This window comes from Podarcis bocagei, assembly GCF_964188305.1.
Source record: "Podarcis bocagei genome assembly, chromosome: 8".
Lineage (NCBI taxonomy): Eukaryota > Metazoa > Chordata > Lepidosauria > Squamata > Lacertidae > Podarcis > Podarcis bocagei.
The window spans coordinates 77,109,891-77,133,285 of record NC_138133.1 but is presented as its reverse complement, the minus strand read 5'-3'; the positions used below and the strand labels follow the sequence as shown (position 1 = coordinate 77,133,285).

At 43.3% G+C, this 23,395-nt stretch overlaps 1 protein-coding gene across 1 annotated transcript in view; it reads left to right on the top strand.

Annotated features, from left to right (window-relative positions):
• Positions 1–182: 182 nt before the first annotated feature.
• TAF2 (TATA-box binding protein associated factor 2) overlaps positions 183–23,395 on the top strand; it is a 64,416-nt gene continuing 41,203 nt past the window's right edge. Inside the window, exons 1-11 of the mRNA XM_081204373.1 lie at positions 183–1,612; positions 2,792–2,845; positions 5,839–5,999; positions 12,371–12,489; positions 12,968–13,109; positions 14,039–14,270; positions 15,630–15,814; positions 17,129–17,242; positions 17,672–17,771; positions 20,299–20,384; positions 22,078–22,213. Coding sequence (XP_081060499.1) covers positions 1,556–1,612; positions 2,792–2,845; positions 5,839–5,999; positions 12,371–12,489; positions 12,968–13,109; positions 14,039–14,270; positions 15,630–15,814; positions 17,129–17,242; positions 17,672–17,771; positions 20,299–20,384; positions 22,078–22,213 — 1,386 coding nt within the window. The 5' untranslated portion in view covers positions 183–1,555. The remainder of the gene's footprint in view (positions 1,613–2,791; positions 2,846–5,838; positions 6,000–12,370; positions 12,490–12,967; positions 13,110–14,038; positions 14,271–15,629; positions 15,815–17,128; positions 17,243–17,671; positions 17,772–20,298; positions 20,385–22,077; positions 22,214–23,395) is intronic.

Sequence of the window (23,395 nt, the reverse complement as noted above, 5' to 3'; positions counted from 1 at the left end):
AGCAAATCCAGGTCGTCGTGGTAACGGGCTCCACCAATAGGCGGCTTCGTTTCGCTCCGCATGCGCATTCTCGCCTACGCGCGTACGCGTGAGGTGCGGCCTCTCGATTGGCGCGCTGACGAATGCGAAACGGGGAGAGGTGGGGTTTAACAAACCTGACGCGTCGACGACCTTCCCGCCCACTTCGACGTGAGGTCAAAGGTTGCGAGCAAAATGGCGGCCGCCTCGCCAGAACGGAGCCGCTGATTGTGTACTTGGAAGCGGGCCTGAGGGGAGCCGCCGGCCGTGGAGAGAGACGCCTCGCCTCCTGGGAGCCGCTGTCCGCCCGGACTTCGCCCTCAGGCCCCGGCGGGACCCCTCTAAGAGGAGGCCCCCGAGCTGCAGCCGCTGCCTCCCTCGGACGTCGTTCTTCCTCACAGGACACGTACCGCCTCCCTAAAGCAACTCGCTTTTCATGAGGACTAGCGACGGTCCCCTCAACTAGGCAGCCGCGCCCGTGAAGAATCGCCCCTCGAGAGTTGAAGTTGCGGCAGCTCCTCGCCTCAGAACAAGCTCTTCCCCCCTCGCCCCAAATTCCTAGTCGGAGCTTCAGTAGCCCTCATGCCCACCTCATTTCTAGCAACACATCCCCGCCGTGAAACGGGAATCCTCCTGGGAGACCCACAGGAAAAGCGCCCTCTTCCTAGACACGCTCCAAAAGGGAGCCGGCTCCATGCTGGCTAGATACCCCTAGATACCTGGCCAGAAGCCCTGACAGCTGCCAACGCACCTGCTTAAACCAGACGCGACCTCGCAGATCTGGAGTCCCCTTGTTGGCATCTCCTTTGTAGAGAAAGGCTGTACCCAGCCCTGGCTCGAGGAAGGGTAACTACATACCCATAGGATAGTTTGGGGGCAGCTCGGCAGCAGCCTCGGCTGCTCCTAGGTCCAGATGCTGCCCCCGCAAATTGGGAAGGTTGCATACTGCATTACCCCGGGATTCCTTCTCCCAGATAGAAACCTAGTCAGTAACCAGTTTTTGTTCTAAAAGTGCGTCTATCAAGTTAGCCAGGAATCACTGACAACTTTAGTAAATAGACTACAAGACAAGAGATCTCTCTTTTTAAAAAAAGTTGTAAATAGCTAAATGCCTACACAAAAAAGAGAGATGTATCTAGTTTGCTTTGGTAGGTCTTTAGAGGATTCAGAAGTTGTCATCTTTTAACCTGGGGTAGGAGAAGTTCTCTTTCTAGGAAGCATCCCCTTACCTTACTAAATGTCAGTAAGTTGCACAACAGATACTAAGTTTAATACATATATAATTCTCCCTAATTTAAGAGGTCAGTATTAGTAGGTTAGGTCTCCCGAAATCTAAAGTATTCACACTCCGAAAATGCTTTATGGGCAATGTTGCCTCTTTGGACATTTCTTTGGACTATTCTAAAATTTTCTGGTGGAAGATCTTTAATGGGAAGAAATCAGCCAAGAAAGGAAGAATTAAAGTTACCTTTGAAAAGACTGCTAATGAGGCTTGTGATGTGTATTTGATTTTCATCAAGGTTCAGTACTACTATTTATGATGAACAGGAAGAAAGGAGACAAGGGGTTTGAGAGCCCAAGACCTTATAAATTATAAGTATCCGCTACTGTTTCTTTTCTTATGACCATAGGTTGATGTTTGTAAACTGAAGCAATAGGCCTTTGGAGTCCAGAAAGCTGCAGGTTGTTTTTTAAAAAAACAACTACATTGTGTTCAGGAAACTGGAGAGAAATTGAAGTTGCATTTTAACAACTAGTTTGGTAATATAAATCAGTTCCATTAAAATGTGGGAAACTGCATTTTTGGTTTCCCCCTGATACATGTAAATATGTACAGTGCACTCCTAACTATTTCAACTTGAAAGTACGGTAAGTCTTGTTGAATTCAGTGAGGCCTACTTTCAGGTACATAGAATTAGACTTGTGGCCTTAGTTCCTTAGGCATCAAAATTTGCTTGGAACATGAAAGTACCATGCATGATCCACAAGCAAGTTGAACTGAAATATTTTTATGTAACAACAACAACAATGAAATACGTCTTCCATCGGCCTGGGTTGCCTCAACCACTGTCAATTATTCCTATTGGTTTGAGGCTCTTTAAGAATATATTTTTTTATCTCAGCTTAACTTCTCATGTTATGCTATTGCATTGAGTTCAGAATACTGTACTTTTGATACAGAAAATACTGGAAATTACCTACATTTGTTTCTGGTGATGGCTAATTGTGATGTGAAGTGCCAAACAAGCTGAGAACTATAGAGGAAAAAGGGTGCTAAAACACTTGCATGATTGTAGTTGGCCTCTTTAGGTTGGAATTGCTGGGGTAGATGTGTTTTAACTAGAATCCCACCCAGGAGAGAAGCTTCAGTTGTACATGTCTAGCTGCTTGAGTATATAATGGAATATTAGAAAATTTACTGATATTTCTGATCCCACAACTGATGTTATAAATTGTTTTCTATTAATGCAGATAATATTTTCTCAGTATATATAGAAGGAATCTTCTCTGTTTGTTGCAGTGTTAAATGTGGTGCATACTCACACATACAATATAGGTGTTGTTTACTTGATACCAGCTTGATACTTGGCCACTTATGGGGGGTGCCATAATTCTTTATGATGAAGTGCCCAGGATGGCCTGTGTCTAAAATCTGTTATGTGACACATGAGTGCAAGCAGACAGATGGTCTGATAACTTATTTTCTAGTTCTCTGCAAGCTTATACACATCAAGATCTTTATTTTGATTTTTTTCTTCCTTTCCCCAGCACAACCCACCAGGTGGTCTGTATCAACAACATAAATTTCCAGAGAAAATCTGTTGTTGTAAGTATACAGTGGTACCTCGGGTTACAGACGCTTCAGGTTACAGACTCCGCAAACCCAGAAATAGTACCTCAGGTTAAGAACTTTGCTTCAGGATAAGAGCAGAAATCGTGTGGTGGGGGCACAGCGGCAGCGGGAGGCCCCATTAGCTAAAGTGGTACCTCAGGTTAAGAACAGTTTCAGGTTAAGAATGGACCTCCAAAACGAATTAAGTTCTTAACCCAAGGTACCACTGTATTGAGGGGAAGGGACTATAGAGCTCAAAGGAAGAGTACATGTTTTGTGTACAGGAGGTCCCAGGCTCAGTCCCTAGAATCTCCAACAAAAAGAACCAGGTACCAGGTGATGAAAAATATTTTCTGCCCAAGACCCCAGAAAGCCACTGCTAGTTGGACCAGGCAGTCCTGAACTAGATGAACAAATAGCGTGACCTGGTATAAGCCAGCTTCCCATGTTCCTGTTTAATTAACGTAGTGAAAGTCTACGTCATAAGCCTCTACTCTTCTGGCTATTAAGGGATTCACTTTTATAGTTGGTTAATTGTGTTTTCTTCATGCTATGTATGCCATGCAACCCATTTTGTGACAACAAACAACCTCACATTTCTGCTGTAATATTTACAAAATACCAGTGGCCAGAGAGGTTATTCTAGAGGAGTTTTATCCTTTTCTTTAGCTGCCTGGCCTATCCTTTTGTTCTTTACCATTAAGCTGGCCTGCAACTGCCACTGACTGACAATTTTACAGCTTGCTTGCAGAAGTGCTCAAAGGTTTCATGCTACCTCAATTGACAATAGTGAGAGTTTACCCTGAACTGAAAGCTGTTAAAATGATTGCAATCACAACAGCAGGGAATTGTTTATGGAGCCAAAAAAAGCCACACCTAAGAAGTGTGAAGGATCAGCTTCACCGCCAAGACCTCAAGGATAGGTTAGGCATAAACCATTCAAATATTTAAAATATTAAAGCCAGATAAATTTTGCATTTACCCATTGGTTATTTATTTGTTTAAGATGGGCTCAGGTTAATAAACAGCAAAATTTATTTCTGAAAATAAAATCTTCAAAACACATCATAAAAAGAAAATAATAAAATTCACTTAACATGCAATACCCACTTAAAAGAGAAAATATTGTGGTCTTTTCCAAAAGCTGCCACAGGGAGGCTCAGGTATGTTTCTGTTGAAAGGGAATTCCACAACTCCAAAACCATTATGGAGAAAACCTTGTTCCACTTTCTGGTATAATTGATATTTGAGATGGCTGGTTTTTGACAGGATTTTTGTGTTTGATCTTAATAGCCAGATTGGCTCTTAATAGGAAAAGTGTTTCCTGAGATATGAAACATCAAAGCCATTGCATAATTCTTTAATGGGGGGGGGGGGCAAGGAGATGATTCCACTTCATCTACAAATTGTAGATACGGTAGTTTATAAATAGTGTTAAAAGTCAGTGCCATCACACTGAAAAGCTAAAAGGCAAAGGATGCAGTTTTACTCAGGTTTTATATGATGATACTGTTCCACACCTTTTTATATAGGTCTATTTTTATTGATACTTACATAAAAAATGTGGAACGATATCAACATATAAGTACTGTTCCACACTTGACAGGGTAGGTTGCTGTGTGCTGAAAGCCGTTTATGAGCAGTCCCAAAGAGCACATTGCAGTAGTCAATCCCGATGTTTACAAATAGAGGGAAGAAAATTCCTGTCTCCTGAAAGGAGTTATCGAGCAAATAAAACATGAATGACTGAATTCTTGTTTGGAGGTTCTAGCGCAACATCCTTGTGTTGCTGGAGATTGATGGATTTCAGTGCTAAATTCTTTCATTTTTCATGAGCTTTTGTGTTCCCAGGAACCCGTAATATATTCCACATGCTCTGTTTTTATGTGCTTACCCCCCGGCTGCAGATGAATGAGTGCCACCAACCAAGTTGTGTCTCTTGTTTCTTGGTTTCACGGGGGAGAACTGAATAGTTATGTTATGGTGGGGTTTTGTTTTTTAGGTCAAAGCGAAGAAGGCATACTTGCTTTGATGGGATTGTGATCCTGCCTCCAGTTGTTTGTTGCTATACCTTCATATTTACTGTGAAGGAGCTGTGGTTGGGTTTAGTGTCTGAGTAGCTTCTCCGGGAACATGGACAAAAATTTAGTGCTCAGTTATGAAACTCGCTCCATGACGTTGGGCCAGGCACCTAACTCGCAGGGTAGTTGTGAGGAAATGCGGGACGCTCTCATAAATGCTGCTGTGAGCTTGGTGTTAAAATTGTGAACAAATAGGAAGGGGAGAACCAGAGACCAAAAGGACTGGTTGTGTCTCAGGACAAGCAGCATTTTCAAGTCTTGAAAAGTGTAGGAATGTGCCCCCTAGTTTCTGTGAAGGAGAGTTCTCCTGTGAAGGAGAATCATGGCACCTCATGCTGGATGTAGGGTGGCCAAAAAACAAACACACAAACAGGGCTCCTGTACCTTTAATATAGGGATAGGGTGCTGGTGATTTCAGATGTTGCATTATAGCTCCCATCTTCCCTGAGCATTGGCTATGCTAGCTGGGACTGATGGGGGCTAGAGTCCAAGGACATCTGGAAGACTACAGGCTTCTCACCTCTGCTTTAATAGTTGCAACAATGACAAGCTGCACCTGGTGAAATTCCTCCTTCTGCACAGCTGCTAAAGATGTAAGAGCACTGTCCTCATTTGCATCTGGTCAGCCTAGCTGTACCTAGGACTTTCTTCATTGATTGAAGGGAACGTTGCACTCCTCTTGTTACTTTCTCACTTCTGACACCGAGTGTGTCCTTAACAAGCAGTATGAGAAGCAACCCGGTGAGAGCTGGTGCACTTTTTAAACCTTTCAGTTGATGCAAAAGGAAACTCATTTTGAAGCTATAATAGTATTTATAAAGCTAAATTGCTTTGGAGTGTAAACTTCTGCAGGTTAAGAAGAAAATATATATGTGTCCCTGATGTTGTTCTTTTAAATCTGTGCAGGGTTACGTGGAGCTGACAATATTTCCCACAGTTGCGAATCTGAATAGAATAAAGCTGAACAGTAAACAATGTAGGATATACAGAGTTAGAGTCAACGATCTGGAAGCAGCTTTTATTTATAATGACCCCACGCTGGAGGTTTGTCACCATGAGTCAAAACAGTAAGTAAATAGTTCATAGTTGCTACCGTCTCTGGAATAGTGATCAATATCTTTTTTGGATAGGGTATGAAGTGGGCTTTGAGTCATGAGTGTTCTTGAAGCACAAGATTGATCAACACATTTAATAGGTGTCAAAAGTGAAGTAATGATGGGAAGTATTTCGCAAATCTGAAGTTTTTGAGATAGAACATACGAAGAGTCCGGGATCAAGCCAAAAATCCATCTAGTCTAGCATCCTGTTCTCACAGTGGCCTGCATTGCTCACTTTCAGACAATTCGCAGGCAAAAGAAAATGCTGCACTTGACATCTTGATAATGCCACAATTGGGCAGCCTTACCCAGCTGTCAAAGGGGCCCATGGTTTGGAGGAACGTTTGAATTCAACCTAGCGGCCAGATCCTACTGTCTCATGGCCTGATCCTAACCATACTGACCCAAAATGATATGACATGGATTTCAATGAAATGGTTCCAGTGAAGCATGTTTCAGATTGCAGCCTCACTCTGAAATATGATAACTAGGGCTTTTTTTCAGGCGGAACTCACTGGAACTCAGTTCTGGCATCTCTCAACTGTGCACCATTGCCATTCTGAGAGAATGAAGGAGGTGTTCATAGTGAGTTCCAGCACCTCATTTTCAAGAAAAATAGCACTGATGAGAACGATAGCATTGGCCTGTCTTGCAGGATGGTTGGAAAGATTATTGAGATAAAGTATGTGAAGTGCTTTGACTATTTAGGGAAAATGTTACAATGATGCTAAGTATTTCTTTTAGTGGACATTGTTGGGAAATGATGGCACATTCTTACACTTTAGGATCCTGCTGCCTGCCTGACTCCCAACAACACCATACCCTCTTGTATAAAAAGGATGCACGTGCAAGCAGAGACTCTGGGTGGTACAATTAAAGCTTTGCTGGATTTATTTAAGACATGTCTTTGTGGAGGGAGACAGTGCTTTCCCACCAAATCATAGAACTGTGGAGTTGGAATGGACCACCAGGATCATTTAGTTCAACCCCCTACAATCCAGGAATCTGGCCCAACATGGAGCATGAACCCACAACCGAGATTAAGAGTCTCGTGGTCTACCAACTATCCTGGTTTGCAATAGCAAGAATTGCCATTCTGGATACAGTGGTACCTCGGGTTACATACGCTTCAGGTTAAAGACTCCGCTAACCCAGAAATAGTGCTTCAGGTTATGAACTTTGCTTCAGGATGAGAACAGAAATCGTGCTCCGGTGGTACGGCGGCAGCGGGCAGCCCCATTAGCTGAAGTGGTGCTTCCGGTTAAGAACAGTTTCAGGTTAAGAATGGACCTCCGGAACAAATTAAGTACTTAACCCGAGGTACCACTATACATAGTAATGTTGCATATCTGAGCCAACAGGAAACAACCAACTCTTAGACCCACAATTCACAAATACGTGTATTTTTGAGTAAGACGCCTAAAACAGATTTCTTCTATGTAGCATCTTTATATATTAAGGGTGTGGTGAAAGAGGCCCCAACTAGTTTAACTAGCTGAAATAATAGTTTGCTGGAATAGTCTAGATTAACTATGCATCTTGCCAAATAATTCTATTACAGATGTACAACCCAGAGAAAGGTTTTTTGTTTTGTCACAACAAAGGCCAGAGTCTCTCTTAGCAAACAGTACCCCTGGTCAAAGTACATCTTTATTTTTGATACATTTTTATTTTTAATAAAAGACTACATGTGCCTAACAAACTCCATTTTCAGCAGTATTCAAGAAGCTTCTAACAGGCTTGCACTGGTTTTACGTTGAGACTTGGACCTTCAGTATCAGTAAGTGCCACAGAGCTTTAGTGTTAAATACAAAGGAATATATAGTGAAAGGATGTCAATCCAGATCTCCACTTCTCAGCTGCTACCATTTGTATGGAAAGTAAGCATACCCATAAGACACCCCCTCCAGCATAATGGTCCTCTAAATAGATTCCTCTACAGTGAGTCACATATTTGAACAGGACCAATGCACATGTGAAAAAGAGAACAAACTAAATACTAGCCTCTGTTCCAAGGAGTCTACCTCTCATTACATAAAATATGGCCCATTTCTGTCTGTGAACCCACTGGTATTTAGTATCTAACCACAAGTTCCCTCTAGATACAGACATTTTGGAAAGCTGCCCCTTGGTGATAATTAGAGGCAGAATATTCCTGTATCATATTTACTTTAAAGTAAATTGATTTGAATATCCCTGAAATTCATATTGAAGTTGAGACTTGTGTTGTTTATTATTTCTGGTGCTTATTATGTGTGATAATCACTAAAAGATTTAAAATATGAAAATGCCATTAGGGCAAGGCACAAATTAAGAATCGCTTTACGGATGGTTTATTTTTGCTGGGCTTGCGTCTGATTCTGGAAAGAATTAAGTGTACAGATAGACTGCATTTACTGGCCTAGCATACGATTTGTTAAAGATGGTTAAAACAAAATAAAACAAAAAGGACTGCAAGGAGCTTCAAAAGGACCTCCCCAAAGTGGCAGTAAAATATCAAATGTAAAGTGTAAAGTGATAAGTTAGCATGTGGTAGTTCTGACTTGAAATATAGTGGTACCTTGGTTCTCAAACTTAATTGGTTCCGGAAGTCTGTTCCAAAACCAAAGTGTTGCCAAACCAAGGCGCACTTTCCCATAGAAAGTAATGCAAAATGGATTAATCTGTTCCAGACTTAAAAACAACCCCTAAAACAGCAATTGAACATGAATTTTACTATCTAACAAGATCATTGATCCATAAAATGAAAGCAGTAATCAATGTTCTGTACTATAAATAAGACAGTATTGTAGATGATAAAAAATTTTTTAAAAAAAATCCTTACCTGCACTGATTAGTTATTGTTTGGATGGGGGGCTTTTATCCCTTTTTGCAGTCACACAATCAATCAATTAACAGGCCACAGTCACAAAAATGAAAAAGCCACACACAAAAAACGCAAAAAATAGCAAGAACAAAAGACCAAATATCACCTCAAAACTCTGCAATCAGAAACGGAAGGCTTTAATTATGATTGGGGGGGGAGGACTTAAATTAGCTGCTCAAGGATACAAATGGGATGAAAAAAGCCTTAATTACTATGCAGGGGACTCAAATGAGCTGCACAACAGTAAAAACGGAAGCTCAGGAGCATGTTCGGCTTCCGAGGCAAAGTTCGGAAACCGGAACACTTACTTCCGAGTTTGCAGTGTACGGGTACTGAGTTGTTTGGGAACTAAGCTGTTCGAAAATTGTAGTGGGTATCCTCTTGTTGTTCCTCTTGCTACTTAGCTGGTAGTAACATGCTCCAAGCCTTCAGATTCAGATAGATTTCAACAACTAAAAAAGCAAAATTGAAAAGCTAGGGCTAATTTGCACACCATGAACATTGATTGTTGTTGATCATCTCACTCAATGACTCCTTTCTGAGTGTATGAATTGACTCCATGGAAGCGTACCATGTTTTATGAAGGCGTGAGATGGTAGTGAAAGTTCTGCCTGTGATGTTTGAGCGGGAATTGCTTATTTATACATGCAAGTCACCACTTGTGCACCAGCCATAGTATTATCAAAGGCTAAAAACTGAGCTAACATGTTTTCTTAATAAATGGTCAAAAATTCTTTCAGGCTTGAAGTTTGCCCTTCAGGACTGAGGTGTTTACATCCTCTGGACTATGCATGAATAATCTCTGGGCTATTCATGAATAATCAGTTTAGCCTCTTGAGTTTTCCACGTTAGATTTCAAAAATTCAAAATGAAGTTTACTCAGTATGTGGTGGGTAGGGAATGAGGTGGAAGGAAAGCTTTGAAATGAGGTCATGTCTGATTTTTGTGAGGTTTTAATTTGGCTCAAACCCTTTCATTGTACAAAACCCTCCTTTTTCTGTGGAAGATGAGTTGGTGTGGGAAAGAAAGTATTGTGACTTCTTTTTTGTGTTTGAACCTTGTGGATAGTTCTCATGTTGGGCATATTGTAAAAAAGTAAGCTATATTGAGACGTCTAATAAACCTTTAAGTCAAACGGGGAAAGAAAGGGCAATTTTATTCCCTCCTTTTAGTCGCTGAATTTTATTGACTCGTTTCAGGCATGATATTGCTAGTTTTGAAAAGTATCTCTTAGGAGATGAACTTGAGCTCATTGACGAAAGAAAGCAATGCTACATATTTGTAGAACTAGTTCTGTGAAGAACTTGCTGTAGGACTCCAACTAAGAAAGGTATTCTCTGTTCTTCATTAGATCAGCCTTTAAAAGACTGTTAAGGGTATGGTGCAAAGCCACCCAGCCAAGGAGCTCAATTGACTGTGAAATCACCACCATTAGAGTGCAACAGGATGTAGATGAGTTGGCGGTAATGAATGGGATTCGTTGTGGCTTGGTTTTGGAAGGTTGCTTTTTTAACTCTGAGTTTCCAAGCGTTTGCGGCCTGAAATGTAATATGCAAAAAGTTAAAACTGAACATACAGCTCGCACATTGTGTATTATCATCCATTTAGGAAAAGATCAGCACCACAATAAGAATGGTTTCAGTAATATAAGGCAGTCTATAGTAGACAGTGGGTGGCGCTGTGGTCTAAACCACATAGCCTGGGGCTTGCTGATCAGAAGGTTGGCAGTTCGAATCCCTATGACGGGGTGAGCTCCCGTTGCTCGGTCCCTGCTCCTGCCAACCTAGCAGTTTGAAAGCACGTCAAAGTGCAAGTAGATATATAGGTACTGCTCCGGCAGGAAGGTAAACGGCGTTTCTGTGCACTGCTCTGGTTGGCCAGAAGCGGCTTAGTCATGCTGGCCACATGACGCTGGCTCCCTCGGCCAGTAAAACGAGATGAGCGCCACAATCCCAGAGTCGTCCATGACTGGACCTAATGGTCAGGGTCCCTTTACCTTTACCTTTACCTTTACCTTTATAGTAGGGATGGGTGATGTTAGATTTTCAACATCACAGTGTATTACCAGCCAGACATCACGGTTCGGCGACATACTGTGATGATATATATTTTTTGGGGGGGGGGGGTGAATGAATTCCTATGCACACTGGGAAGAATGGGCAGGGGAAGGGCAGGCATAATAAAATAAAATAAAATAAAATAAAATAAAATAGTGTGCATTAAAGCGGGGTGGAGAAGGCTCCTCAACAGACAAGCTCACCCACCACCATGCTGCTCATCCTCCCGCAACCCCCCAAAACACACACAGACCCACAATTGCCCCATGGAAATAAGGGTGGCAAGTTCAATATGCAAAGAACGGCCGAGGTGAAGGAGGGGTGGTGGCTCCGGAGAAGCGGCACCGGGGTGGGGAGCTAGAAGAAGAGGCAAGGGGGGCAAAGTAGTCCTCCTCCCAGCCCCAGCCGCCTTCTCAGTTTGCCGCCTGCCTCATTTGCCAAAGTGCTGGCAGCGGTGGCACAAAACAGGCTTTCTCCCCGCCTAGAGAAAGAGGGTGCTGCTCTTACCTTCCCAGGGGTTGCCACCGCTGCTTCTCATGATGGCAGGTAGGCAGAGCGAGCTCCTCTGCTCCACCCTCTGGCCCACAGGAGCACCAGGGCAGCAACGGGAGGAAGAGGCCGAGCGGCGGCAGCTCTGCCAATCCAACGCCACACCTGGTTTACCTCAGCGCGGCGCGGGGACGCCTCTGCCAATCAAATGCTGCTGAGGTAAACCAGGCGCGGTGTTTGATTGGCAGAGACGTCCCTGCGCCTCGCAGAGGTAAACCAGGCACGGCATTGTGATTGGCAGAGCTGCCGTCGCTCAGCCTCTTCCTCCTGCTTTCATTCCCGGGAGTCTTGGCTTCGTGGCAGGTTCCTAAATGGCCGGGCGGGCCAGATTTAGGACCCCAGGGGCTGTAGTTTGCTGACCCCTGCTATAGTTATTCAGACCATTATTTTGTCAAATGTGAGGAGGCAGAATAATATTCAGCCTACTTTCTGGCAATCGTGCTGGCTGCTGATTTAGTTTCCTGGCCCAATTGATGGTGCTGGATCCTACCCTTTCGGCGTCTTTTGTGGCCTGGGACTGGCATATTTTGGAGACTCTCTTTCTCCATACATGCTTAAGTCTCCAGTGTGCCCTTGCCACATGAAGTCAAGATAAGTGGAGCGATGGAGAGGATTTTCACTGCAGTTGTCTCAAGCTTATCAAATGACTTTCTCAGTTAAGCTTAAAGCTTTTCTTGTGACATTTCAAAGAAGGTGTACAATCTGCCCATGAGTGTTGAGTTGGCATTTCGAAGTGGTTACTGTTAAAGGTGACAATTTTAAGCACTTCTCTTCTGAGCATTTTTCATCTGCTTTTTTGCAGCATGTGAAGTCCCTTCACCCCCCAAATCCTCTTTTTGAATTTGAACTCTGAGTCCTTTGTGTTGCAGGAGAAATCTCAACTACTTTTCCAATGCGTATGCTGCTGCAGTCAGTGCTGTGGACCCAGATGCTGGAAATGGAGAGCTGTGCATCAAGGTGCCGTCAGAGCTTTGGAAGCATGTCGATGGTAAGGACCAGAAACCCTTAAAATGAAAGTGCTACAGACTTGCTAGCAATCTAGAATAGTTTTCCAGGCGTGCTGCGCTTTGGCAGGGCTTCAATGGCCCTGCAATGCTGGTGCAGCGCTTTTGATTTTGAGGCGTAGATCAGGCAAGCTGTTTAATTATGTGAATTATGGCAAGTTCTTAGGAGTTACTTCAAGCCTCACAGACTAGCTTCTGTGTACAGAAAATAATCTCCCGCGCGTATTCTCAGTAAAATGTGTTTTATAATAGAAAATTCTGTTTCGCTTTGAGAGTCCTGGGTCATCATCGAAGATCTCACCTTCATTCTTTCATCTTTTTCTCTTGCTTAGTTCATTGAAGTTCTGAGTACAAAGTGGTTTTGCAAGTTAATGAATAGTTAATGGTGGGTTTGCCAAGTTTCTCCCAGAAATACCAGATTAATACATATTTTATTACGTGGTTGTTCTTTTACTGCTGCAGAATTAAAAGTCTTGAAGGTACATATCAACTTTTCTCTGGACCAGCCAAAAGGAGGCCTTCATTTTGTGGTACCCAACGTGGAAGGAAGCTTAGCAGAAAGAGGAGCCCATGCCTTCTCTTGCGGGTATCAAAATTCTACAAGGTGAGAGTTGCAGAGTCTTATGCTCCCATTTCCCATGGGCCTTGAAATTAAGAGTGCTATGAGAGTTGGAAATGAGGTCCTATTTTGCTTTACGGTCATTTCAGAATATTTTAAGACCATTCAGACATGGCGTTTTCCTTACATGGAAGAAAACAAATAGCCCATGTGTGCACTCATTGCCAATTGGCAGCTTTTCAATTGATGGTCATTCAGTAAAATAGATATTTTACGTGTTGCTCAGTAAATATAGGGTCAGTTGACCTGTGGTGCTTCATTACCCTCCATCTTCTCTTTTGAATAATGTATATTTAATTTCCAGAGCTATCAGAGTCTCATTTGTCATTGTTAAAATGAATGAGACTGGTGGTCTGTCTGAATAGAAAAGGAAAAATCTTAGCATTTTACCTGTTTAGCTTTCCATATGTTATACCACTTCAAGAGAACTGGAATAGATTCCACATCCCCACCCCTGTTTTTTGGAGGTGGGTTGGTGGAGGAATGAATCTATACATTCCTGTATCAACAACAAGAAGAACAAAAAACAAAGGACTGAAGATATCACTGTTGGACCCCGGGAGCTCTCTTGCAAAGGTGCAAACATATTTCAAGTGTGCCTTGCAGTGTACTTTTCTGAAGCAGAACTTTCGAAGCCTCCCCAGACTAGTCAGTCTTTCAGTATTGTAGAACTGAACTTCTTAACTTGGAGTAGCAGCCTCATGGGAGTCCTAACCTGGCTAGCTTTTTGTAGTTCTTTGTGTTTATGCATTGGCAGAATGCAGTTATCAAAGATTTGGGAAGGGTCAGCTGCTTGCAGGATTGTACTGTTTTGGTAAAGCTAAGGCCCCAGATGCCTACACATCAAGTACTGCAACATTTGTCTTGGATTGGGAAGATGATTACGGTTTTTAATGACTTCACTTTCTCTCCAGGTTTTGGTTTCCGTGTGTTGATTCATACTCCGAACTATGCACATGGAAACTGGAATATACTGTGGATGCCACAATGGTGGCGGTCTCAAATGGAGACCTGGTGGAAACGGTGTATACTCATGATATGAGAAAAAAGACCTTCCATTATATGCTGACAATTCCAACTGCAGCATCTAACATCTCCTTGGCCATTGGACCATTTGAAATCCTTGTTGATCCCTACATGCATGAGGTAATTCTTTTCATAGGCAGCCTCTGTGTGGCACTTCTCCTATTCCACATGATTTGTCCTGGTGTGAGGTTCTTGGGTGGTTATTGATTAGGATTGTAAAGGTAAAGGGACTCCTGACCATTAGGTCCAGTCGTGGCCGACTCTGGGGTTGCGGCGCTCATCTCACTTTATTGGCCGAGGGAGCCAGCGTACAGCTTCCAGGTCATGTGGCCAGCATGACTAAGCCGCTTCTGGCGAACCAGAGCAGCGCATGGAAACGCCGTTTACCTTCCCGCTGGAGCAGTACCTATTTATCTACTTGTAGTATGACATGCTTTCGAACTGCTAGGTTGGCAGGAGCAGGGACCGAGCAACAGGAGCTCACCCCGTCGTGGGGATTTGAACCTTCGACCTTCTGATCAGCAAGTCCTAGGCTCTGTGGTTTAACCCACAGCGCCACCCACGTCCCTATGATTAGAGTTTTACTCTTGCTATATTGGTCATATAGGATTTTTCAGTGATTTTTTTATTTGTCCTGTTATATTTCTTAGTTCTTAAGAAATCATGTTCCCTGTCCTGAATGCCCAGAGATAGAATAATAGCTAAAATAAGTTCTCAACAGCCAGAATCATAATGTCTGAATATAAATTTATTGCTCTATTTATATTATTATTTCCCCTCACTATTGCTTTATAAAAGTTTCGTGTGTTGTCGTAAGTCTGTTGCCTTATCTTTGGAAGTACCAATTCTTGACGTAGCATATTTTTCGCTCTATAAGATGCACCAGACCACAAGACGCACCTAGTTTTTGGAGGAGGAAAACAAGAAAAGAATATTCTGAATCCCAGAAGCCAGAACAGCAAGAGGGATCACTGCGCAGCGAAAGCAACAATCCCTCTTGCTGTTCTGGCTTCTGGGATAGCTGCGCAGCCTGCATTTGCTCCATAAGACGCACACACATTTCCCCTTACTTTTTAGGAGGGAAAAAGTGAGTCTTATAGAGCAAAAAATACAGTAATTTGCAGTCGATTCCAATGGCTGGAAGTACCGTGAACACCCACTTGAAAGCTTGCTACTTTATGACACTTCATACTGCAGCTAGGCTGTTGTACATAGCCTCAGGCCGTGCCTCACGTTAACTGTTTTCCTGGATCTCTGAAAAGCTGTGGAGGACTAGCAAAGCTGCACACACTTGCATAGCCAGTTCACCACATCTTCTGCATCTCTAAGCTGTATGCATGCAGTGATGGTGACCTCAGGGTCAAACTTGCTAATCTTTATATTTTCCATTGGCAGCATTTTCTAATGTTCACTTTTAGCTATTTGCTAACTTGAATTTGGTTTTGTTTTTTAAAAAGGTTTTCTCCCTTGTTGTTGTAGGTGACTCATTTCTGTTTACCCCAGCTTCTCCCGCTGCTCAAACACACCACATCTTACCTCCATGAAGTATTTGAATTCTATGAAGAGATACTTACGTGCCGCTATCCTTACTCCTGTTTCAAGACGGTTTTCGTTGACGAGGCCTACGTTGAAGTAGCTGCTTACGCTTCCATGAGCATTTTTAGGTAAGTACTTATAACTAACTGGGACGTGGGTGGCGCTGTGGGTTAAACCACAGAGCCCAGGGCTTGCTAATCAGAAGGTTGCCAGTTTGAATCCCTGCGACGGGGTGAGCTCCCATTGCTTGGTCCCTGCTCCTGCCCACATAGCAGTTCAAAAGCACGTCAAAGTGCAAGTAAATAGGTACCGCTCCGGTGGGAAGGTAAACGGCATTTCCGTGCGCTGCTCTGGTTCGCCAGAAGCAGCTTAGTCATGCTGGCTACATGACTTGGAAGCTGTCTGCAGACAAACGCCAGCTCCCTCGGCCAATAAAGCGAGATGAGTGCCGCAACCCCAGAGTCGTCTGCGACTGGACCTAATGGTCAGGGGTCCCTTTACCTTTACCTTCACCTTACCCTTTACCTTTACTTAGAACTAGCCCATCTAAAAAGAAGTGATTTGAGAACTGCACAGATATCCATCACACTTCATCGTATCTCATGCTGGTAGAGAGATACTTCAGTCCAAATCACTAGAGGTTTTTTGCTGTTTTGTCTTTTTAAAGGAAACTCAGTGCCATCATTTAAGTTCATAAGACCAAGGATAGCGTTATACTGGGACCTGGGCTTTTGGCTGAAACTCAGTTGCGTACTTGCAAGGGATGCCTTTGAGCTAGCTCCACGTTTCAGTTCAGTTTCCAGCTTATAAAATGATGCCAAAGGTTGCCATAGAATCGACTGATGAGATAAGAGTTGCCAGATTGACTTCAATCCAATGCATAGTAATAACAATAATAATAGTAACAACAACAACAATTTATTATTTATACCCCGCCCATCTGGCTGGGTTTCCCCAGCCACTCTGAGCGGCTTCCAGCTGAATATTAAAATACAATAGCCTAGTAAACATTAAAAGCTTCCCTGAACAGGGCTGCCTTCAGCTGTTTTCTAAAAGTTTTCTCTTTGACATCTGATGGGAGGGCGTTCCACAGGGTGGGTGCCACTAACAGCCAGTTTTAGAAACATAGGGCGTTTTAAAATGTTCCCAATTTTAATTTTGCGACCACAGTCCAAAGTGCATTTGGCAAAGGAGGGATGCAGCCGTGATTTTTACTCTGAGTACACAAACCTGTTGGTTCACACTTAGTGATTGTTTGGCTTCATGTTGCATGTGAAGCTGGCCCGTATAAGACTTAAGAAAGCTGTTTTATACTTCTCTTGTTAAAATTCTGCTATTATTTGTTCATGTTTACTTGATTAAACTGAGGTGGAGGGTTTTGTTTCTCCTGAAGATTTTGTTTGCCACCGTTGTGCATATGCTTGTTTGTGTTTTTCATTTAGCACAAACCTTTTGCACAGTGCAATGATAATAGATGAGACCCCGCTGACCAGGAGATGTTTGGCTCAGGCTCTGGCCCAGCAGTTTTTTGGCTGTTTCATATCTAGAATGTCTTGGTGAGTACATCTTAAAATAGATAACTCCCACGTCGAATTTTGGCTCTGAGTATGAGAATCATTATAAAGCATAAATGCAGATAAATTCTATAGCTATTACAGCAATCATAGCACATTTGGGGTTTCTTAAATGTGCAAGATAACCTACAAGCTCATAACATCTATTTACTTACATAGATTTTTAAGTTTCTGTATAATAGAGAATATTTTAAATAAAAATACCGAAAGATGTAGTTGCCTAAATTTTAATTACACTTAAGGCTTTCTTTCACTGCCAGGATATATACATCTGTTCTTGGTTCATTAGTCCTTTATTTATTTAGATGGTTAGAGTTGTTAGCTTTTAAAGTATTTTCACTAGGAGTGCATTCAGCACGGAGATTCTGTAAATCAAGAGGGTTTTTTCTTGCATTGCTTCTTCGCTTACAGGTCAGATGAGTGGGTGTTGAAAGGAATCTCTGGCTATATTTATGGCCTCTGGATGAAGAAAACCTTTGGTGTAAATGAATATCGGCACTGGATCAAGGAGGTAATGAACCCCGATGGATTTTGAAAGCATCTTTATCCTTTTACACAGATACACAAGGGGATGCACGAATGGAGCTATCATTTCCATTGATGCATTTTAGGATGAAGCTGACACAATTAAGTGGGAGATTACACAATACCTATGTGTGCAGTTCTAGAAATATTTGGCAAAACAGTGTTCCCTGGGTAACTGACCAGTGAAGCTGCTTTGGGTGACATCATCATCATCATTATTATTAATAATAATTTATTATTTATAGCCTCCCAATCTGGCTGGGTTTCCCCGGCCACTCTAGGCGGCTTCCAACAAAAGATTAGAAATACATTAAAACATCCGTCATTAAAAACTTCCCTAAACAGGGCTGCCTTCAGATGTCTTCTAAACGTCAGATAGTTGTTTATTTCTTTGACATCTGATGGGGGGGTGGGCGTTCCACAGGGTGGGCGCCACTACTGAGAAGGCCCTCTGCCAGGTTCCCTGAGGGAACTACCAGAAGGCCCTCAGCGCTGGACCTCAGTGTCCAGGCAGAATGATGGGGGTGGAGACGCTCCTTCAGGTATACTGGACCGAGGCTGTTTAAGGCTTTCAAGGTCAGCACCAACACTTTGAATTGTGCTCAGAAACGTACTGGGAGCCAATGTAGGTCTTTCAAGACCAGTGTTGTGTGTTCTTATGGCCGCTCCTAGTCACCAGTCTAGCTGCCGCATTCTGGATTAGTTGTCATTTCTGGGTCACTTTCGAAGGTAGCCCCACGTAGAGCGAATTGCAGTAGTCCAAGCAGCAGATAACTAGAGCATGTACCACTCTGGCAAGACAGTCTGCGGGCAGGTAGGTCTCAGCCTGCGTACCAGGTGGAGCTGGTAGACAGCCACCCTGGACACAGAATTGACCTGTGCCTCCATTGACTGCTGTGAGTCCAAAATGACTCCCAGGCTGCGCACCTGGTCCTTCAGGGGCACTGTTACCCCATTCAGGACCAGGGAGTTCTCCACACCTGCCTGCCTCCTGTCCCCCAAAAACAGGATTCAACCTCAATTTGTTCCTCTGTTTGAGGAAGCATTATGTTATATTGGGTTGGCTACATAAGCATTAACAGAACAGGTTTCTCTCTCTCTCTGGAAGTGTGTTAGCAATCCACCATGCCACCCTCGGGTTAAAGGTAATTACCCACCCTTGCAGGCCACAGGGTGGCACTAAACCCCCTCAGTGATGCTCTGGTGTAGTGACACAGAACAGCCATTCAGGTAGGACCCAGCAGTTCTTTCCCCACCCCTGCAGATGAGCATCCAGTCATGTGAGCCCTGACTTGCTGTCTAAGGAAAGAAGAGCCCAGATACTGGTTTTCTACCTTAGTGAGAATTAGGCCTCTGTTTTAGGGGGTTCTACACCCTTCTGCCGGGATGCAGGTGGCACTGTGGGTTAAACCACAGAGCCTAGGACTTGCTGATCAGAAGGTCGGCGGTTCGAATCCCCGCGACGGGGTGAGCTCCCGTTGCTCGGTCCCTGCTCCTGCCCACCTAGCAGTTCGAAAGCACATCAAAGTGCCAGTAGATAAATAGGTACCGCTCCGGTGGGAATGTAAACGGCGTTTCCGTGTGCTGCTCTGGTTTGCCAGAAGCAGCTTGGTCATGCTGGCCACATGACCCGGAAGCTGTACACCGGCTCCCTCGGCCAATAAAGCGAGATGAGCGCCGCAACCCCAGAGTTGGCCACTACTGGACCTAATAGTCAAGGGTCCCCTTACCTTTACCTTTACACCCTTCTGCCAAGTGCATGGTTTATGAATTAGTCCAGACCATCTGCCTCTTTTCCTTGTGTGTCTTTATTACATCTATCAACAAGTGTGATGGATTTTGCCATAAAAAGCTTTCAAGTGATCTTGATTTAATTTTCTAACCCTGCACCCTGTCTTCATTTCCCCTTTTAAATAGCCTCATATGTTGTCATCAGAATATTGCACTGTGTTTTTTACAAATCTGCCCCCCCAAAAAACGCATCCATTTTTTTCAGTAACTGTTCACCCTGTTCACTGAGAGTAAGGTACCAAGCAGCAGAGGGAAAGGAAGGCAAAATGCCTCTCTTTTCAAGGGTTGTGTAGAAAAGTGTGTGTGTATGTTTGTGTGTGTGTGTGTGTGTGTGTGTGTTTGTCTTATGATGCATTCAGCGCTCTCTGGCAATCACACATTGCAGGGGCAACTAATAGTAGTGCCCAAGCTGCCCAAGGATTATCTGAAATGCACTTGAAAAACCACAGTGGTTTGCAATTCTGCTCTTTGCAGATAATGTTTGTCCCTGCTTATCTTTGATGTGAAGTATTGGAAGTTGAGTTTAAAGGGGAAGGGTTTGTGATCTGAATGCACAGTATTCCCCTGATGGGTACATTTGTAAGGAGGGGAAATGATGGAAACCAAATTGAATATGCTCATAATTTTAATATGCTTCAACAAGACCGTGTACAGCTTGTCTTCTCTTTATAGCCAAATACACCGTTGCAATATTATTATTGTTATTATTATTTGCATTTCAGGAACTGGACAAAATAGTGGTGTATGAACTGAAGACCGGTGGAGTCTTACTTCATCCAATCTTTGGTGGAGGAAAAGAAAAGGACAAGTATGTTTAGTAGATTTATAGGACCAATAATACACACCCGAACACACTCTCTCTCTCTCTCTCTCTCTCTCTCTCTCTCTCTCTCTTCAGGTGAGTAATGAGACATTTGGCCAAAGGCTTCATTACCTCAGCTACCTAATGGTCCCATAAAGGACATCCTTGGTAAACATTTGCCTTGTTTGAATTACAGAATGGAAGTATATTAACAAAATATATGCTAAGTAGAGTAAAAACCTTTCCAAGGAAAGGGAAACTATTTTGCTACAGGTGTGAAAATCACTTTAAAACACACATTCTGCTATTTTTACAAGCACTAGAGTCCTTCTAATGACTGATGCACATCAGCTTTGAGCAAACTGCAGTTTAAAAATAAATAAATTAGAGCATATGGCTGACGAACCTCATTCTGTGTAGCCATATGGAAGGAGGTGACTTTATTGCTCATTAAATGGTGCTGAAATACTACATTCAAAGTCTTAAACTGGTAATATTGGGATGGCAACATGGATTTATAAGCAATATGAGATGAAAGGGAACAGTTGTTCAACTTGAGTTGCCTAATTCAAGTGTCCGAGAATAGTTTTATTAAAGAGGCTATAATTGAAAGCAAAAGGCTGCTTAAATACCTCTTCTCCAGTAAGTTATAGATCCTTTTCACTGGCTCCTTACCACTGGTTTGCTGCTTGAAGCACTGCTGGCTAGGCAGTTTGGAGGTGCCCAGTGATGGCTAAGGTCCAGCAGCGAGATGACTGCTTTTGGTGACTCAAAGGAGAGGAGTAACACATGCTATTCAGAGTAGACCCATTGATATTAATGAATGTCTCTAAGATAGGTCCATTAATTTAATTGTTTCTACTCTGAGTAAGGAGGGACGCGGGTGGCGCTGTGGGTTAAACCACAGAGCCTAGGACTTTCTGATCAGAAGGTCGGCGATTCGAATCCCCGCGACAGGGTGAGCTCCCGTTGCTTGGTCCCTGCTTCTGCCAACCTAGCAGTTCGAAAGCATGTCATACTGCAAGTAGATAAATAGGTACTGCTCCAGTGGGAAGGTAAACGGCTTTTCCGTGCGCTGCTCTGGTTCGCCAGAAGCGGCTTAGTCATGCTGGCCACATGACCCGGAAGCTGTATGCCGGCTCCCTCGGCCAATAAATTGAGATGAGCACCGCAACCCCAGAGTTGGCCACAACTGGACCTAATGGTCAGGGGCCCCTTTACCTTTACCTTTCTTCTGAGTAAACTTAATTGAATACCACCCCATTGTAATTACTGCTGTCTTCCTTAGCCAAAAGAGTCTACTCATATCTTTTTTTAAAGTACTCCATGAAAGAGAATATAGGATAGTCATTATTTCTCCTCTTTCCTCCCTTCTGTGCTCCTGTCTGAACTGTTCATAGATTGTTACAGGCAGAAGCAAACTGCCGATGTTTGCAATTTACCCAGATAGTTTTAGTTTTACCCAAAGTTTACCTGAGAATATTTTTTAAAAAACACTGAGTACAATTTGTAAGTGTACTTCTTGAGCCCCTGTTCTTAATTTAATCAGAGTTTTAATTAATAGTTTTTAATTGCTGGATTAGGAAAATCCTGTCTGACTCTTTGAATTTTTACTTTTGAACTTTCTGCTGTATGTGGGACTTTCCCTTAAAATGCAAAATTAAATATTCCTGCAATGATCTTGATTTTTGTTTTCCAGCCCTGCATCACACCTGCATTTTTCTATAAAGCATCCTCACACATTATCATGGGAGTACTACACTATGTTCCAGTGCAAAGCCCACCTAGTCATGAGACTCATAGAAAACAGAATAAGCATGGAGTTCATGTTACAAGTAAGTGTTTGGACACTTTTAAAATTTCCTATTTATAATTACTTTTTAAAAAATAAATAATTAAATACTTGAATTTCAGTGCCTTCCACTGATGTGACCCTAAAAGCAGACTATGAAGCTTATTACCGTTATACACAAATGGATGGTGCCCACAGACCATGAATTTCCTCGTGGCCACATACCGTATTTTTCGCTCTATAACACACACCCGACCATAACACGCATGTAGTTTTTAGAGGAGGAAAACAAGAAAAAAATATTCTAAACGAAACAGTGGATGTATGATTTTTGTGGTTCATACTGTGGCCACAGACATGTGATCTGACGGTGAGTTTGGGGTAGCCCAATGCAAAAATCCTGAGGATCCATGTGGATCCATGTTTGTAACGATGTTTTTGCACCACTGCAGCCCCAGGCAACAGTGGGTGCGTAAATTTTTTTGGTACAAACTGTAGCCATGGACATGCTATGTGACCTGATGGTGAATTTGGGGTGACCCAGTGCAAAAATCCTGAGGATCCATGTGGATCTGTGCTTTGTAACCACGTTTTAAGTGGGGAGGGAAGGAAAAGCACTTAAGGGACAAGGAGCAAGCGTGGAGCAGGCTCTGCTTCTCTCTCCCCCCCCCCTTAGCAAGCTGAAAAACTTTGCTGAAGGGACAGAGAGCCTGCTTGCTTTAAAGGAGCCTACCAGACAGGAGCTGCTTACACGAGTGTAAGCGGCTCCTGTCCGGTAGGCTCCTTTAAAGCAAGCAGGTTCTGCTTCTCTCCCTCCTTAGCGAGCTGAAAAACTTTGCTGGAGGGACAGAGAGCCTGCTTGCTTTAAAGGAGCCTACCGGACAGGAGCCACTTACACGAGTGTAAGCGGCTCCTGTCCGGTAGGCTCCTTTAAAGCAAGCAGATTCTGCTTCTCTCCCTCCTCCCCCTCCCCCCCCACCCTTAGCGAGCTGAAAAGCAAAGCGGGAGGACACTGAAAATCTTGCCTGCTATTTCCAGCAAAGCGGGAGGAAAGAGATACAGAGAGCCAGCTTGCTTTAAAGGAGCCAACCGGACAGGAGCCGCTTACACTCGTGTAAGCGGCTCCTCTCCCACTTTGCTCCTTTAAAGCAAGCAGGCTCTGCTTCTCTCTCTCTCCGCCCCCACCTTAGCGAGCTGAAGGAGCGAGAGGGGAGAAGAGCCGCTG